Here is an 18,562-nt window from a genome sequence, read left to right on the forward strand (position 1 = left end):
GCTGGAAAGTAAGTTAGGATTTGGGCCTTAAGTTCTTATCTTTGACGAGGCATTCCACCATCTTACCCAGAACAGATGTTAGGCAGACCGGCCTATAGTTTCCAGGGTCCCCCCTCCCTCCTTTTTCAAAGATCGGTGTGACATTCGCTACCGTGGCCATTTAAAGGGACTAGTTGCATATTTCAGTCTAGAGCTTATTTAGTCAAGAGTTTATTTTAAGGGAGATTTCCCCATACGACCTGGTGACATGGAAGTGCCTTTGAGCAGGAAGTTCTGGAGATGCATGTTTGACTTTGCACCACGTATAGATTGTGGTTCTCATACTGCAGCTGGGGATTTCAGCCAGCTGAGAAGGTGATACACAGCAGAAGCATTCAGGGCCACCCCCATCTTCCCTTCCCCCTACTCCAAACTTAGAAACAAAAGACAAAAAGGTAGGTGAGGGGTGCATATTGCTGGGGGTGGGGGAGGATTCGTGCTGTCCTCCAGTCTTCTTGCTCCCCTCCAAAGTTTGCATCCGCCAAGCAAGGAAAGATGAATCATTTGCTGGAAAAAAATTCTTCCCAGACGGATCCTGATGAAGCTGAGAGAATTTAACTGATGAGTGCTGCGGACAGAGAAGGGAGGAGATTAGCGTGATTAGCCATGATTAGCAGGGGCAGAGAATTGCAGAAGGGGCCTCCTGTCCAAACTTAGGGGGAGACACTTGGAAACTGCATGAAAATAGCACCCAGAGGGCAAGTGGCTGTGACAGCCAGAAGTCCCACACTGAGACTCTCTTTTTACCAGTCTTCCTCAACACTGAGTTAGGTAAAGCAACAGCGCCACCTGCTGCCAAGTAGAGAAATAACTGCACAAGGCAACTGAATGCACTTTACCATTGCCCAGTTAACTCCTCCCCTTCATGAATCACTGCCTTGTGGTGGGGAAGGGGCTTGAGCAACGCAGTGAGGCTATGAGCTGTGGTGTAGGGACACCCAGGATGGACAAGTCATAGCGGACCGTTCTGACTAAACGTGATCCACTGGAGAAGGAAATGGCACAGGATGCCGGAAGATGAGCCCCTCAGGTTGGAAGGCATCTATTACTGGAGAAGAGTGGAGGACAATTACAAGTAGCCCCAGAAGGAATGACGGAGCTGGGCCAAAACCAAAAGGTCGCTCAGCTGTGGATGTGTCTGGAAGTGAAAGGAAAGTCCGATGTTGTAAAGAACAACATTGCATAAGAACCTGGAACGTGAGATCTATGAATCAAGGTAAGCTGGATGTGGTCAAACGTGAGATGGCAAGACTGAACATCTTGGGAATTAGTGAACTAAAACAGTAAACCCTAAAACTAAAGCAAATTTAACTCAGATGAACATTATATTTACAACTGTGGACAAGAATCCCAATGTGAACAAAAGAGTGGGAAAAGCAGTACAGGGTACAATCTAAAAAACAACAGAATGATTTCAGTGCAAATTCAAGGCAGACCTTTTAACCTCACAGTGATTCAAGTCTCTGCTCCAACCACGGATGCTGAAGAGGATCCAGGGACCGGTGCTTTACAACCTGTTCACAAATGACCTGGGGACAGGGTTGAGCAATGAGGTGGCCAAGTTTGTGGATGAAACCAAACTCTTCCGAGTGGTGAAGATCAGAAGAGATTGTGAAGAGCTCCAGGATCTCTCCAAACTGGGAGGCTGGGCATCAAAATAGCAGAAGCGTTTCAATGTAAGTAAGTGTAAAGTCACGTACACAAAGAACCAAAACTTCACATATAGGGTAATGGGTTCTGAGCCGTCTGTGACAGATCAGATCTTGAGGTGAGGACAGCTCAATGAAAGTATCCGCCCAATCTGCGGTGGCAGTGAAGATGCTTAATTCCATAAGAACATAAGAGTCCTGCTGGATCAGACCAAAGGCCCATCTAGTCCAGCTTCCTGAATCTCACAGTGGCCGACCAGATGCAAGGGAGGGCACCAGGATGAGGTCTCTCGTTATCTGGTGTGCTCCCTGGGGCATTTGGTGGGCCGCTGTGAGATGCAGGAAGCTGGACTAGATGGGCCTATGGCCTGATCCAGTGGGGCTGTTCTTATGTTCTTAACTACAATTCCCAGGAGGCCTTGCAGGTCTCTTGTTATCTGGTGTGCTCCCTGGGGCATTTGGTGGGCCGCTGTGAGATACAGGAAGCTGGACTAGATGGGCCTATGGCCTGATCCAGTGGGGCTGTTCTTAGGTTCTTAACTACAATTCCCAGGAAGCCTTGCAGGTCTCTTGTTATCTGGAGTGCTCCCTGGGGCATTTGGTGGGCCGCTGTGAGATACAGGAAGCTGGACTAGATGGGCCTATGGCCTGATCCAGTGGGGCTGTTCTTAGGTTCTTAACTACAATTCCCAGGAAGCCTTGCAGGTCTCTTGTTATCTGGTGTGCTCCCTGGGGCATTTGGTGGGCCGCTGTGAGATACAGGAAGCTCGACTAGATGGGCCTATGGCCTGATCCAGTGGGGCTGTTCTTAAGTTCTTATGAACCTCTTGATGAGAGTGAAAGAGGAAAGTGCAAAATGTGGCCTGAAACTTAAATCAGAAAAACTAAGATCATGTTATCTGGTTGCATCACCCTCATGGCAAATGGAAGGGGAAGAAATTGAAGCCGTGACAGAGTTTATCTTCTTGGGCTCCAAGATCACTGCAGACAGACGCTGCAGCCAGGAAATTAAAGGACGCTTGCTTCTTAGGAGGAAAGCCATGGGAAGCCTAGACAACTCAATGAAAAGCCAAGACATCACTGTGTCAACAAAGGTCAGTATAGTCAAAGGTCTGTATTGTTTTCCCAGTAGTAATGTATGGCTGTGAGAGCTGAACCATAAGGAGGGCTGAGCTCTGAAGAACAGACGCTTTGGAATTATGGTGTTGGAGAAGACTTTTGAGAGTCCCCTGGACTGCAAGGAGATCAAATCAGCCAATCCTATAGGAAATCACCCCTGACAGTTCATTGGAAGGACAGATGCTGAAGCTGAAGCTGAAATACTTTGGTCATCTCATGAGAAGGGAGGACTCCTTAGAAAAGACCCTGATGCTGGGAAAAACTCAAGGCCACAGGAGAAGGGGGTGGCAGAGGATGAGATGGTTAGACAGTGTCACCGAGGCAATGAACGTGAATTTGGACAAACTCTGGAAGTTAGTGGTAGACGGGGGCCTGGCGTGCTGTGGTCCGTGGGGTCACAAAGAGTCGGACACGACTTAATGACTGAACAACAACAACAAGTTAACTCCTAAGATAGTCTGAGTGACGAGGTCTGAGCTGCTGCTGGAGATTAGCAGAATTTAGCTGAGTCTTCACGGGACTTAAAGGAGGTGCAAAATAAAGCTATTCCAGATACTGTACATCGGCAGACAGGAGGAATGGTCACTCTGAGGCCCAGAGCAACCCTCACACGTTACCTGCCCCCAGTCAGTGTGTCTGCCTGACCCTCGCAGAGGAGGAAATGCTCTTAGCAACAACGGGACCCAAGGAGCGAAGTTGGAGCAGGGGACCCAGGCAGCCAGGCCTCACTTTCCACAATGAGCACAGCTCCCTCCCAGCTCTGAAGAGCCTCTGCTGGGAAAGGAGGAGGGGGCATTCCAGGGTCACCCCAGTAGCCAGGATCGGGGGGGGGGAGAAGGTGGATCAGGGAAGTGACATGGAAGAGCAGAGAACAAAGTTACCTGCAGGCGGAGGGATGGCAGTCCCTAAAAAGTGAGTAAAGAGTCCAATTGAGTGAGGAGCCCCCCAAGCCAGCCCAGCCCAGCACTCTGCCCCCCCCCCGGCTCCCAGATCCAAGTGCCATAATTGGGAAGTGTTGGAACTGCGGTGTATAAAACAGAACAGACACACCCAGTGTTTCCTCCATGGCAGTAGTGGTGGTGTTCAGTATGGAAAAAAGAGTGCATTTGTTCTGGGGAGGGTGTAGAGGAATGAGCATTGCTGCTCAGAGAGGCTTCTTTCCTTGGTTCAAACAGGGGCCATGCAGTGGATTGCAACACTGTTCTTCCCACTGGGAGAGTGAAACTCTTGGGCAGATAATCGTGGGCAACTTCTGTGTCCTGCACATCTGGTTTTATCTCTGTTGATGTTGTTAATATTATTATTATTTATTAACAACAGTATTTCTATACCGCTTGTGAACTGTTGTACATGAAACTTGGATTTAGAGCCTTTCAGATCAGACAAGTGACTGTGCCTCAGGACTCTGACCAGCCTTGGGACTGGAGCAGGGCCAAGACCGACTCTTAAGGCAGGAGCTTAGAAATAGGCCTGGCTTTGCGAGGGGGAAATCGGCAGGGAGCTGTCCTTCAGATTGGTCCCCAAGGAAGACTCACCAGGTCTGCTGCATTCCCGCCCCCCCCATGTTTAGCAACCACCCAAGTCTGAGCCACAGGAAGGGATCAGAAAGGAAGCCAAAAGAAGGGATCTTTTGGAAGGGGACAGAGGACTGCAAAGGTCCAGCTGGGGAGAGGAACCCCCAGCCAGTCCCATCTTCCCCAACACCCACTCCCCCCTGGAGCCACCATCACCTTTCCTCTTCTTCAGGTACAGAGCCAGTCCGGGCACCACAAAGACCAGGCCCAGCAGGAGCCCCACGACCCCCGTCCACATCTTGCTCCGGGCGGAGTCCGACTGCGGCTCTGCAGGAAGAGAAGGAGCCTTGACTCAAAAGGGGGCAGGTCAGGAGCCAGCCTCTCCACCCCCTCCCCCGCTCAGAGCGTCCTGCTCCCAGGGATGCCCCCTTGGGCCAGGGCCTGTCTCTGTGGGCTGAGGAAGAGTGGCCAGGACACATGATGTGCAGCTTCACTGCTCAGGTTTCTCACCCCACTGGACGCTGGTGGGGCCTGGGAGGCTGGTGTGCTCCACCCGACAGGTGTAGACGTCTCCGCGTTCCGGCTGCGCCTCCAGCATCACCTGGATGGAGAAGGTCCAGTCCCCGTTCCGGATCAGCTCCGGGGACACCACTCTGCTCTCGTCCTCCTCCTGCCCGTTCCGCAGCCACCTGACGTCAATCTTGGCGGGGAAGAAGCTGGCCGCGGTGCAGACCAGCAGGGTGTGGTGGGAGGAGGGCTCTGAGTCCATGGGGGTGATCTGCAGTTGGGGCTTCACTGGAGCAGAAGACAGGGAAGGAGGGAAGGAGTTAGAGCTGGAGGATTTAATTAGAGGGAAGAGCTTATAGAAAGGAGACTACTGTAAGCTTTGCTGAGAGTCCTGACCAAATCCTATCAAACTTTCAGGTACTGATGCAGTGTGCAAATGGGGCCTGTGCTGAATCCTGCCATGAGGAGATGCAGCAGTGGTCCTGGGGCTTCTGCCAGGCTGGGGCTGTCCCTGTAAATGCCTGCCCACCCAGCACGGCCTCACAAGAGTTCTGGATGCAACCAGAGGGTGTGTCCAGAGGGTAAGGGGTGCAGGTTTTGCTGGCAGGCTTCACGGGTGGCATGACGGGGGGGGGAGTAGATGGTGGCAGCATGCCCTCATAAGAACATAAGAACAGCCCCACTGGATCAGGCCAGAGGCCCACCTAGTCCAGCTTCCTGTATCTCACAGCGGCCCACCAAATGCCCCAGGGAGCACACCAGATAACAAGAGACCTGCAAGGCTTCCTGGGAATTGTAGTTAAGAACATAAGAACAGCCCCTCTGGATCAGGCCAGAGGCCCATCTAGTCCAGCTTCCTGTATCTCACAGCGGCCCACCAAATGCCCCAGGGAGCACACCAGGTAACAAGAGAACTGCAAGGCCTCCTGGGAATTGTAGTTAAGAACATAAGAACAGCCACTCTGGATCAGGCCAGAGGCCCATCTAGTCCAGCTTCCTGTATCTCACAGTGGCCCACCAAATGCCCCAGGGAGCACACCAGGTAACAAGAGAACTGCAAGGCCTCCTGGGAATTGTAGTTAAGAACATAAGAACAGCCCCACTGGATCAGGCCATAGGCCCATCTAGTCCAGCTTCCTGTATCTCACAGCGGCCCACCAAATGCCCCAGGGAGCACACCAGGTAACAAGAGAACTGCAAGGCCTCCTGGGAATTGTAGTTAAGAACATAAGAACAGCCCCTCTGGATCAGGCCAGAGGCCCATCTAGTCCAGCTTCCTGTATCTCACAGCGGCCCACCAAATGCCCCAGGGAGCACACCAGGTAACAAGAGACCTGCAAGGCCTCCTGGGAATTGTAGTTAAGAACATAAGAACAGCCCCTCTGGATCAGGCCAGAGGCCCATCTAGTCCAGCTTCCTGTATCTCACAGTGGCCCACCAAATGCCCCAGGGAGCACACCAGGTAACAAGAGAACTGCAAGGCCTCCTGGGAATTGTAGTTAAGAACATAAGAACAGCCAGCTGCATCGTCGGCAAAGAGGAAGTCACGCAGACATTTCAGCTGGACTTTGGATTTTGCTCTCAGTCTGGAGAGGTTGAAGAGCTTTCCGTCTGATCTGGTCCGGAGATAGATGCCTTCTGTTGCAGTTCCAAAGGCCTGCTTCAGCAGGACAGCGAAGAAAATCCCAAACAAGGTTGGTGCAAGAACACAGCCCTGCTTCACTCCGCTTCGGATGTCAAAAGGGTCTGATGTGGAGCCATCGAAGACAACAGTGCCCTTCATGTCCTTGTGGAAAGATCTGATGATGCTGAGGAGCCTGGGTGGACATCCAATCTTGGGGAGAATCTTGAAGAGGCCGTCCCTGCTGACCAGGTCGAAAGCCTTTGTGAGATCTATGAAGGCTATAAAGAGTGGCTGTCGTTGTTCCCTGCATTTCTCCTGCAGTTGTCTAAGGGAGAATACCATATCAGTGGTGGACCTGTTGGCTCGGAATCCACACTGCGATTCTGGATAGACGCTCTCTGCAAGTACCTGGAGCCTCTTTAGTACAACTCGGGCAAACAGCTTTCCTACAACGCTAAGGAGAGAGATGCCGCGGTAGTTGTTGCAGTCACCCCTGTCACCTTTGTTCTTGTACAGCGTGATGATGTTTGCATCCCTCATGTCTTGAGGTACTCCACCTTCTCTCCAGCAGAGACAGAGGATTTCATGCAGCTCATTGACGATGATCTCTTTGCAGCATTCTGCCCACTCTGCCAAAGATCTCCAGCAGCTCATGGATCGTTTTAGCAAGGCCAGCCAAGATTTTGGACTGACAATCAGCCTGAAGAAAACACAGGTCATGGTTCAGGATGTGGACTCACCTCCCTGCATTACAATCTCTGAGCATGAACTGGAGGTTGTCCATGACTTTGTGTACCTTGGCTCAACGATCTCCGACACTCTTTCTCTCGATACCGAGCTAAACAAGCGCATCGGTAAAGCAGCTACCACGTTTTCCAGACTCACAAAGAGAGTCTGGTCCAACAAGAAGCTGACGGAACATACCAAGATCCAGGTCTACAGAGCTTGCGTCCTGAGTACACTTCTGTACTGCAGCGAGTCATGGACTCTCCGCTCACGACAGGAGAGGAAACTGAGCGCTTTCCACATGCGCTGCCTCCGACGCATCCTCGGCATCACCTGGCAGGACAAAGTTCCAAACAACACAGTCCTGGAACGTGCTGGAATCCCTAGCATGTATGCACTGCTGAAACAGAGACGCCTGCGTTGGCTTGGTCATGTCGTGAGAATGGATGATGGCCGGATCCCAAAGGATCTCCTCTATGGAGAACTCGTGCAAGGAAAGCGCCCTACAGGTAGACCACAGCTGCGATACAAGGACATCTGCAAGAGGGATCTGAAGGCCTTAGGGATGGACCTCAACAAGTGGGAAACCCTGGCCTCTGAGCGGCCCGCTTGGAGGCAGGCTGTGCAGCATGGCCTTTCCCAGTTTGAAGAGACACTTGGCCAACAGTCTGAGGCTAAGAGGCAAAGAAGGAAGGCCCATAGCCAGGGAGACAGACCAGGGACAGACTGCACTTGCTCCCGGTGTGGAAGGGATTGTCACTCCCGGATTGGCCTTTTCAGCCACACTAGACGCTGTGCCAGAACCACCTTTCAGAGCGCGATACCATAGTCTTTCGAGACTGAAGGATGCCAATACAAGAACAGCCCCTCTGGATCAGGCCAGAGGCCCATCTAGTCCAGCTTCCTGTATCTCACAGCGGCCCACCAAATGCCCCAGGGAGCACACCAGGTAACAAGAGAACTGCAAGGCCTCCTGGGAATTGTAGTTAAGAACATAAGAACAGCCCCTCTGGATCAGGCCAGAGGCCCATCTAGTCCAGCTTCCTGTATCTCACAGTGGCCCACCAAATGTGGGGACAAAGGAGCGAATAAGCAGCCCATCCTGGGGCATTCCGTGTATAAATGCTTTTATGCGAATGCCCGAAGTCTACGAGCAAAGGTGGGAGAACTGGAATGTCTGGTGACAAGGGAAAATATTGACATAGTGGGCATAACGGAAACCTGGTGGAATGCGGAGAATCAGTGGGATACCGCAATCCCGGGCTATAAACTCTACAGGAGGGACAGGCAGGGACGTGTTGGAGGTGGGGTGGCCCTTTATGTTAAGGAAGGGATAGAATCCAGCAAAGTAGAGATTGAAGGTGGGTCCGACTCCACCGTAGAATCTCTGTGGGTTAAATTACCAGGCTTGAGCAGCGATGTAATACTGGGGGTGTGCTATCGTCCTCCAGACCAGAAATCTGATGGGGACCTTGAAATGAGGAAACAGATCAGGGAGGTGACAAGGAAGGACAGGGTTGTAATCATGGGGGACTTCAATTATCCTCATATTGACTGGGTCAATTTGTGTTCTGGTCACGATAAGGAAACCGGATTTCTTGACGTGCTAAATGACTGTGGCTTAGATCAGCTAGTCACGGAGCCCACCAGAGGACAGGTGACTCTGGATTTAATTTTGTGCGGTACGCAGGACCTGGTTAGAGATGTAAACGTTACTGAGCCATTGGGGAACAGTGATCATGCTGCGATCCGTTTTGACGTGCACGTTGGGGGAAGAATACCAGGCAAATCTCTAACAAAAACCCTTGACTTCCGACGGGCAGACTTCCCTCAAATGAGGAGGCTGGTTAGAAGGAGGTTGAAAGGGAGGGTAAAAAGAGTCCAGTCTCTCCAGAGTGCATGGAGGCTGCTTAAAACAACAGTAATAGAGGCCCAGCAGAGGTGTATACCGCAAAGAAAGAAGGGTTCCACTAAATCCAGGAGGGTGCCCGCATGGCTAACCAGCCAAGTTAGAGAGGCTGTGAAGGGCAAGGAAGCTTCCTTCCGTAAATGGAAGTCTTGCCCTAATGAAGAGAATAAAAAGGAACATAAACTGTGGCAAAAGAAATGTAAGAAGGTGATAGGGGAGGCCAAGCGAGACTATGAGGAACGCATGGCCAGCAACATTAAGGGGAATAATAAAAGCTTCTTCAAATATGTTAGAAGCAGGAAACCCGCCAGAGAAGCGGTTGGCCCTCTGGTTGGTGAGGGAGGGAAAGGGGAGATAAAAGGAGACTTAGAGATGGCAGAGAAATTAAATGAGTTCTTTGCATCTGTCTTCACGGCAGAAGACCTCAGGCAGATACCGCTGCCCGAACGGCCCCTCCTAACTGAGGAGTTAAGTCAGATAGAGGTTAAAAGAGAAGATGTTTCAGACCTCATTGATAAATTAAAGATCAATAAGTCACCGGGCCCTGATGGCATCCACCCAAGGGTTATTAAGGAATTGAAGAATGAAGTTGCAGATCTCTTGACTAAGGTATGCAACTTGTCTCTCAAAATGGCCACGGTGCCAGAAGATTGGAGGATAGCAAATGTCACGCCTATTTTTAAAAAGGGAAAGAGGGGGGACCCGGGAAACTATAGGCCGGTCAGCCTAACATCTATACCGGGTAAGATGGTGGAATGCCTCATCAAAGATAGGATCTCAAAACACATAGACGAACAGGCCTTGCTGAGGGAGAGTCAGCATGGCTTCTGTAAGGGTAAGTCTTGCCTCACAAACCTTATAGAATTCTTTGAAAAGGTCAACAGGCATGTGGATGCGGGAGAACCCGTGGACATTATATATCTGGACTTTCAGAAGGCGTTTGACACGGTCCCTCACCAAAGGCTACTGAAAAAACTCCACGGTCAGGGAATTAGAGGACAGGTCCTCTCGTGGATTGAGAACTGGTTGGAGGCCAGGAAGCAGAGAGTGGGTGTCAATGGGCAATTTTCACAATGGAGAGAGGTGAAAAGCGGTGTGCCCCAAGGATCTGTCCTGGGACCGGTGCTTTTCAACCTCTTCATAAATGACCTGGAGACAGGGTTGAGCAGTGAAGTGGCTAAGTTTGCAGATGACACCAAACTTTTCCGAGTGGTAAAGACCAGAAGTGATTGTGAGGAGCTCCAGAAGGATCTCTCCAGACTGGCAGAATGGGCAGCAAAATGGCAGATGCGCTTCAATGTCAGTAAGTGTAAAGTCATGCACATTGGGGCAAAAAATCAAAACTTTAGATATAGGCTGATGGGTTCTGAGCTGTCTGTGACAGATCAGGAGAGAGATCTTGGGGTGGTGGTGGACAGGTCGATGAAAGTGTCGACCCAATGTGCGGCAGCAGTGAAGAAGGCCAATTCTATGCTTGGGATCATTAGGAAGGGTATTGAGAACAAAACGGTTAGTATTATAATGCCGTTGTACAAATCTATGGTAAGGCCACACCTGGAGTATTGAAGTATTGTCCAGTTCTGGTCGCCGCATCTCAAAAAAGACATAGTGGAAATGGAAAAGGTGCAAAAGAGAGCGACTAAGATGATTACGGGGCTGGGGCACCTTCCTTACGAGGAAAGGCTACGGCGTTTGGGCCTCTTCAGCCTAGAAAAGAGACGCTTGAGGGGGGACATGATTGAGACATACAAAATTATGCAGGGGATGGACAGAGTGGATAGGGAGATGCTCTTTACACTCTCACATAATACCAGAACCAGGGGACATCCACTAAAATTGAGTGTTGGGCGGGTTAGGACAGACAAAAGAAAATATTTCTTTACTCAGCGCGTGGTCGGTCTGTGGAATTCCTTGCCACAGGATGTGGTGCTGGCGTCTAGCCTAGACGCCTTTAAAAGGGGATTGGATGAGTTTCTGGAGGAAAAATCCATTATGGGGTACAAGCCATGATGTGTATGCGCAACCTCCTGATTTTAGGAATGGGTTAAGTCAGAATGCCAGATGTAGGGGAGAGCACCAGGATGAGGTCTCTTGTTATCTGGTGTGCTCCCTGGGGCATTTGGTGGGCCGCTGTGAGATACAGGAAGCTGGACTAGATGGGCCTATGGCCTGATCCAGTGGGGCTGTTCTTATGTTCTTATGTTATGTAAATGCCCCAGGGAGCACACCAGGTAACAAGAGAACTGCAAGGCTTCCTGGGAATTGTAGTTAAGAACATAAGAACAGCCCCACTGGCTCAGGCCAGAGGCCCACCTAGTCCAGCTTCCTGTATCTCACAGTGGCCCACCAAATGCTCCAGGGAGCACACCAGATAATGCTGCACACTCAGTCATGCTGCACAGGAGCATTTGCACCTGCTGACCTCTTCCTCTAGTATGTCAGTGGGGAGACAGTCATGGAGGCCTCTTCAAGGTAAGGGAATGTTTGCTCTCTTACTTGGGAGCTGTACTGCATCTGCATTGGTAAGAACATAAGAAGAGCCCTGCTGGATCAGGCCCAAGGCCCATCTAGTTCAGCTTCCTGTATCTCACAGTGGCCCACCAAATGCCCCAGGGAGCACACCAGATAACAAGAGACCTGCAAGGCTTCCTGGGAATTGTAGTTTAGAACATAAGAACAGCCCCGCTGGCTCAGGCCAGAGGCCCATCTAGTCCAGCTTCCTGTATCTCACAGCAGCCCACCAAATGCCCCAGGGAGCACACAAGACAACAGACACCACTTGCATCCTGGTGCCCTCCCCTGCATCTGGCAATCAGAGGCAGCCTGCCTCTAAAACCAAGAGCTTGCACATACAGGTTGAGACTAATTATTCGTGTGGGTTCCAAGCACTCACGTGGATAAAAAAAGAAGAAAAAAGAAGCACTATTCGACTTTCTTTCAGGTGCTGGGGGAAGGGAGGGGCCCATAGGAGAGAGAAGGATTGATGGATTGTTAGCCTGCTGCCCTCTCTCACTCTCATTAAGGAGGCTGTTGTTAAAGGACTGTTCAGTTTTTAAAACTGATTTTAAAGGGATGCATTTTTCCCCTTCTCCAAGGATCAACACATCCTTCTAATTTGCAGGGGCCATTCGTGTTGAGTCAAATCCATGTATAAGAAATCCGTGTATAAATAGGCTGGACCTGTACCTACTAGTAACCCGTAATGAACTTTTCCTACAGAAATTTGCCCAATCCCCTCTTAAAGGTATCCAGGCAAGATGCCATCACTGCTTCCTGTGGCAAAGAGTTCTACAGACTAATTACACGCTGGGTAAAGAAATATTTTCTTCTGTGTGTCCTAACTCTCCCAACACTCAACTTTTGTGGATGTCCCCTGGTTGTGGTGTTATGTGAGAGAGGAAAGAGCGTCTCTCTATCTACTCTATCCATCCCCTGCATGATTTTGTATGTCTCAGTCATGTCCCCCCTCAGGCGACTCTTTTCTAGACTGAAGAGACCCAAACGCTATAGCCTTGCCTCATAGGGAAAGTGCCCCAGTCCAGTAATCATTTTGGTTGCTCTCTTTTGCACCTTTTCCATGAGACATGTGGAGCTCATGATCTGATCATTACCAATACCATTTTCTGCCTGCCCATTCGCAAAAAGACGTCCTGGATGCATCCACACTCCAAGCACTGGCATCTCATCGTGCAGAGGAAAGACAGTCAGGATGTAAGGGTGACCAAGACCATGCCGAGTGCTGAATGTTGGACTGACCACAGACTTATCTCCAAATTAAGCCTTCACATCAAGCCAAAGACACGTCCGCAGGGAAACAAAGCTGTGATGAAAAAGATCAACGTCAGTAAACTGAGGAATTCCATCACAGCAGCCTCACTAGCAGAAGAACTTGACAACCAACTCTTGGAGCTGCAATTGGAGGAAAACGCTGAGAAGGACTGGGAACGCTTCTGGGACATTGTGCATTCTTCTGCACTAAAGGTTCTTGGACCCTCATACAGGAAACAGCAGGACTGGTTTGATGATAACGATGAAGAGATCAAGGTCCTACTTGCTGAAAAGCACCGCCTTCACCATGCTCATCAGAACGACCCATCATCAGCAACAACTAAGAAAAATATCTTCAACAACATTCGCAGGACCATACAGAGCAAGCTCCGCGAGATGCAGGACTCATGGTTGAGTGACAAAGCAGATGAAATCCGGAAGTTTGCTGATAGAAATGATGCCAAACGGTTCTATGAAGCTCTCAGATCCTTGTACAGACCTCAGCCCTCAGGGAGCTCCCCTCTGCTGGACTCAGATGCCGTAATTCTCACTACTGAGAAGACTCTGATTCTACAGCGTTGGGCCGAGCACTTCCAATTTGTACTGAACCGTCCATCCTCCATCAATAACGAGGCAATAGACAGAATGCCCCAGTCAGATCTCAACTACAGCCTGGATGTCCCACCATCAGAGACTGAAACCCTGAGGGCCATTAACCAGTTGTCCAGTGTCAAGGCCCAAGGATCTGACGTGATCCCAGAGGAAGTTTATAAAGATGGTGGTGCAGTGCTTGTCGATAAACTCACTCAGCTGTTCCAGTCTTTCTGGAATCAAGGATCCATCCCTCAGGAACTGAAAGATGCGTCCATCGCACACCTCTACAAGAGGAAAGGAAATCGACAAGTCTGTGATAATTACAGAGGAATATCACTGCCCTCCATCGCAGGCAAGATCCTTGCACGAGTGTTACTGAATCGCCTAATTGACTACCTGGAACAGGGTCTACTACCCGAGTCACAGTGCGGCTTCCGTAAAGGTGTGGCACTGTGGGCATGATCTTTGCAGCCCGACAGCTCCAAGAGAAGTGTCAAGAGCAGAATTGTGAACTGTACACCACCTTCGTGAATCACAGGGTTGAATCACAGGTGTCAAGGCTTTTGACATTTTCAGTCGCATGGTGTATTATGTCGAAGTGAGGGTGCCCTGACAGATTCATCCTGACGGTGCATCAGTTCCACGACGGCATAAGAACATAAGAACAGCCCCACTGGATCAGGCCATAGGCCCATCTAGTCCAGCTTCCTGTATCTCACAGCGGCCCACCAAATGCCCCAGGGAGCACACCAGATAACAAGAGACCTCATCCTGGTGCCCTCCCTTACATTCCCTTACTTTGTGGAGGCCTCCCTTGAGTGTCACTCCAATTGCAGGATGCAGCACATGCCCCACTGGCACCTCTATGCCAGTGCTGGAAAGTTGGCTAGGATTTGGGCCTTTGTAGCTCTTTTTATGCTATGGGGAATGGGAAGTTACCAGTACTTTGTGGCTGGATCAGGCCATAGGCCCATCTAGTCCAGCTTCCTGTATCTCACAGCGGCCCACCAAATACCCCATGGAGCACACAAGACAACAAGAGACCTGCATCCTGGTGCCCTCCCTTGCATCTGACAGAGTCCATTTCTAAAATCAGGAGGTTGCACATACACAGCATGGCTTGTAACCCGTAATGGATTTTTCCTACCAGAAACTTGTCCAATCCCCTTTTAAAGGTGTCCAGGCCAGACACCAGATGCCATCACCACATCCTCCGGCAAGGAGTTCCACAGACCAACCACACGCTGAGTAAAGAAATATTCTCTTTTGTCTGTCCTAACTCTCCCAACACTCAATTTTAGTGGATGTCCCCTGGTTCTGGTGTTACGTGAGAGTGTAAAGAGCATCTCCCTATCCACTCTATCCATCCCCTGCATAATTTTGTATGTCTCAATCATGTCCCCCCTCAGGCGTCTCTTTTCTAGGCTGAAGAGGTCCAAATGCCGTAGCCTTTCCTCATAAGGAAGGTGCCCCAGCCCTGTAATCATCTTAGTCGCTCTCTTTTGCACCTTTTCCATTTCCACTATGTCTTTTTTGAGATGCGGCGACCAGAACTGGACACAATACTCCAGGTGTGGCCTTACCATAGATTTGTACAACAGCATTATAATATTAGCCATTTTGTTCTCAATACCCTTTCTAATGATCCCAAGCATAGAATTGGCCTTCTTTACTGCCGCCGCACATTGGGTCGACACTTTCATCGACCTGTCCACCACCACCCCAAGATCTCTCTCCTGATCTGTCACAGACAGCTCAGAACCCATCAGCCTATATGTGAGGTTTTGATTTTTTGCCCCAATGTGCATGACTTTACACTTACTGACATTGAAGCGCATCTGCCATTTTGCTGCCCATTCTGCCAGTCTGGAGAGATCCTTCTGGAGCTCCTCACAATCGCTTCTGGTCTTCACCACTCGGAAAAGTTTGGTGTCGTCTGCAAACTTAGCCACCTCACTGCTCAACCCTGTCTCCAAGTCATTTATGAAGTGTTTAAAGAGCACGGGTCCCAGGACAGATCCTTGGGGCACACAGCTTTTCACCTCTCTCCACTGTGAAAATTGCCCATTGACACCTACTCTCTGTTTCCTGGCCTTCAACCAGTTCTCAATTCATGAGAGGACCTGTCCTCTAATTCCCTGACTGTAGAGTTTTTTTAGTAGACTTTGGTGAGGGACCGTGTCAAACGCCTCCTGACAGTCCAGATATGGGCTCTCCTGCATCCACATGCCTGTGTCCAGACTGACTCTTGACTGAGTGCAACTTCTTACAGCAAAGTGAGGAAAACGGAAACAAATCATGAATTTTTCACACCACAGTGAGCCAAACCTGATTTTTTCTTTTTCTTTTTCTTTTGCTTCTTTTCTTATTTACATCTCTTTTTGGTTCCTTGGAAGAGAGAGAGAACCTGAGTTTTTCTTCCAAGTTGGTTTTGCTAATACTTGTAACAGCTCATCCTTTCTTAAAACAGGCATAGGAAAAAGGAACAAATCATTTTGTTACGGAACATAAACTGTGGCAAAAGAGATGTAAGAAGGTGATACGGCAGGCCAAGCGATACTATGAGGAACGCACGGCCAGCAGCATTAAGGGGAGTAATAAAAGCTTCTTCAAATATGTTAGAAGCAGGAAACCTGCCAGAGAAGCGGTTGGCCCTCTGGATGGTGAAGGAGGGAAAGGGGAGATAAAAGGAGACTTAGAGATGGCAGAGAAATTGAATGAGTTCTTTGAATCTGTCTTCACGGCAGAAAACCTCAGGCAGATACCGCTGCCCAAACGGCCCCTCCTGACCGAGGAATTAAGTCAGATAGAGGTTAAAAGAGAAGATGTTTCAGACCTCATTGATAAATTAAAGATCAATAAGTCACTGGGTCCAGAGCCAGAAAGAGGGCCCAGGAGGGGGCCCAGAAATTTCCTGGGATTTTCCAATCTCATCAACCCACACAGGATGCTGGGGGCATTATCATGAGCACTGCCAGGCCCAGGAATGCATCCGTTCCTTAACAGTGCCACATCTGGGAGGAAACTGACTTGTTATAGTAGCTCTTTTGCCAGTAGATCTGCTTCCCATGAAGGAGTGTAGTGGAGCTCAGGGACACAGCTGTGCTGCTGCAGAAGTTGGTTCTGGTGTACACAGGACACTTGCATTCTAGTGTGAGCCTCAATACAATGATTCTAATGATTCCCTGCAATGATTTGCTATACTTCAAAGACTTGAGAGAGACTTAGGAGTGTGTTTGCTATTACTGTATCTCGCTGACAGTGCTGAGCAGGCAGGTAGCTCTGCTTGGGCAGACTGGCAGACCTGGGCTCCAAAGACTATTCCACCTGCTGCACTTTCTCCCTGCCTGTTTGGCCCCCGTTCTGCCCAGCCTCACTGCCACTCCGTTTCTACCCCTCCCTCTTCAGGAAGGGGCCCCAAAGAAACTTCGTGCTCCCTGATAACGTTCCTCTCAGAGACCCTGGAGAGAGAACGGGGTGGGGGGACTTTTCCCTGGCCCCTCCCCGTGGGCTGAGCGCACTGGCGGTGGGAAGGGCGCTCCTGTTGCAGCGCGTGCTGCTGCGGGAGTGCGCTGGGGCGGGGAGGGGTCGCTCTCCCGCCCTGGGGCTGCGGCCATCGCGGCCGGGCTCGTTCGCTGGGGCTGGGGGGGCGCCCTTCTGTGTCCCTCCCGCGCCGCCCCACTCACGCCTCCTGGCGGCGGCGAAGGGCGCGTAGATGCCGTAGTTGTGCCGGCAGAACCTGTCCAGGGCGGCCCGCTTGTCCTCCAGCACCTCCGGCTGGCTGTTCCAGAGGCGCGCTGAGGGCTCGCCCAGCACGGTGACGGCCTCGTAGGTCCCGCGGCGGCCGTCTGCAAACTTGGCCACCTCACTGCTCACCCCTGTCTCCAGGTCATTTATGAAGAGGTTGAAAAGCACCGGTCCCAGGACAGATCCTTGGGGCACACCGCTTTTCACCTCTCTCCATTGTGAAAATTGCCCATTGACACCCACTCTCTGCTTCCTGGCCTCCAACCAGTTCTCAATCCACGAGAGGACCTGTCCTCTAATTCCCTGACTGTGGAGTTTTTTCAGTAGCCTTTGGTGAGGGACCGTGTCAAACGCCTTCTGAAAGTCCAGATATATAATGTCCACGGGTTCTCCCGCATCCACATGCCTGTTGACCTTTTCAAAGAATTCTATAAGGTTCGTGAGGCAAGACTTACCCTTACAGAAGCCATGCTGACTCTCCCTCAGCAAGGCCTGTTCGTCTATGTGTTTTGAGATCCTGTCTTTGATGAGGCATTCCACCATCTTACCCGGTATGGATGGCAGGGCCTCTACATTGAGTGGTGTTGTTTAACTGGGAAGAGGCACACCTTCCTCTTGCCCATGGCATTTGCCCATGTGCTTGGCCTCCGTGGCAGCCTTGGGGTGGGCACACTTACCAGCAGCATCCTTGCCAGACCACCAGCTAAGCTTTCTTACTGCCAGGTAAGGTGGCCTTCCAGTGCCTCACGCTGGGTGCGCTTGCCAGCAGTGTCCTCCATGGGTCACCAGGTAAGCTGGCAGTCCAGTGAAAATGCTGCAGCAAGCGCGCCCCTGGGAGGCTGCTGCAGAGGCTGGGTGCATTGCTGGACACCAGGAGCCAGAACAGGGCCTGCCCCTTCTTAACACAATCACACCATTCAATGTGAAGGCCCCACCCTCTCCATTCTGCCGTGCCCCCCCCCGTTGGGCTCCTACAAGAGTCATTTTGGTGTCACCTCCCCCCCAACTGTCTATAAAGAACGGCACCTGTGCATAGCGGGGGGGGGGCAGGGCCACCGGGGTGACCAGTGACACCATACATACTACACTGGCTGACAGTAATCCCAGTGATGCCACTGGGACATGGGACTGCACGTTCTGCTACTTCTGCTCTCTCCTGCAAAGACCCTTTTCCACTTCCCTCAGCTGCAGCCCCTCCTCCATTCAATGGTCAAAAAACGGATGGTGTGCCTTGACAATTTTAGTGCCTTATCAGCGTGCTGTGAGATGAAAAAGGTTGAAAATTGCTGACCTACATAGACTAAAAAGGAAGGGTGCTCTCTAACCCCCCCCTCGTTCTGCAGCCACAGCTGTGCGAAAAGGAGGG

At 50.7% G+C, this 18,562-nt stretch overlaps 2 protein-coding genes across 2 annotated transcripts in view; one reads left to right on the forward strand and one right to left on the reverse strand.

The window, feature by feature from the left end:
* The window catches only part of LOC136639348 (HLA class II histocompatibility antigen, DR alpha chain-like), a 72,009-nt gene that overhangs the window by 47,874 nt on the left and 5,573 nt on the right, over positions 1-18,562 (forward strand). The window lies entirely within an intron of this gene.
* LOC136641502 (H-2 class II histocompatibility antigen, I-E beta chain-like) lies at positions 195-17,975 on the reverse strand. The gene is made up of 6 exons (XM_066617332.1): positions 17,945-17,975; positions 17,136-17,327; positions 4,832-5,116; positions 4,538-4,648; positions 3,689-3,712; positions 195-607 (listed from the first exon to the last, which is right to left on the reverse strand). Exons 1-6 carry the CDS (start codon positions 17,973-17,975, stop codon positions 594-596), a joined length of 657 nt encoding a protein of 218 aa, XP_066473429.1. The 3' UTR covers positions 195-593.

The sequence above is a fragment of the Tiliqua scincoides genome, chromosome 2, assembly GCF_035046505.1.
Source record: "Tiliqua scincoides isolate rTilSci1 chromosome 2, rTilSci1.hap2, whole genome shotgun sequence".
Classification (NCBI taxonomy): Eukaryota; Metazoa; Chordata; class Lepidosauria; order Squamata; family Scincidae; genus Tiliqua; species Tiliqua scincoides.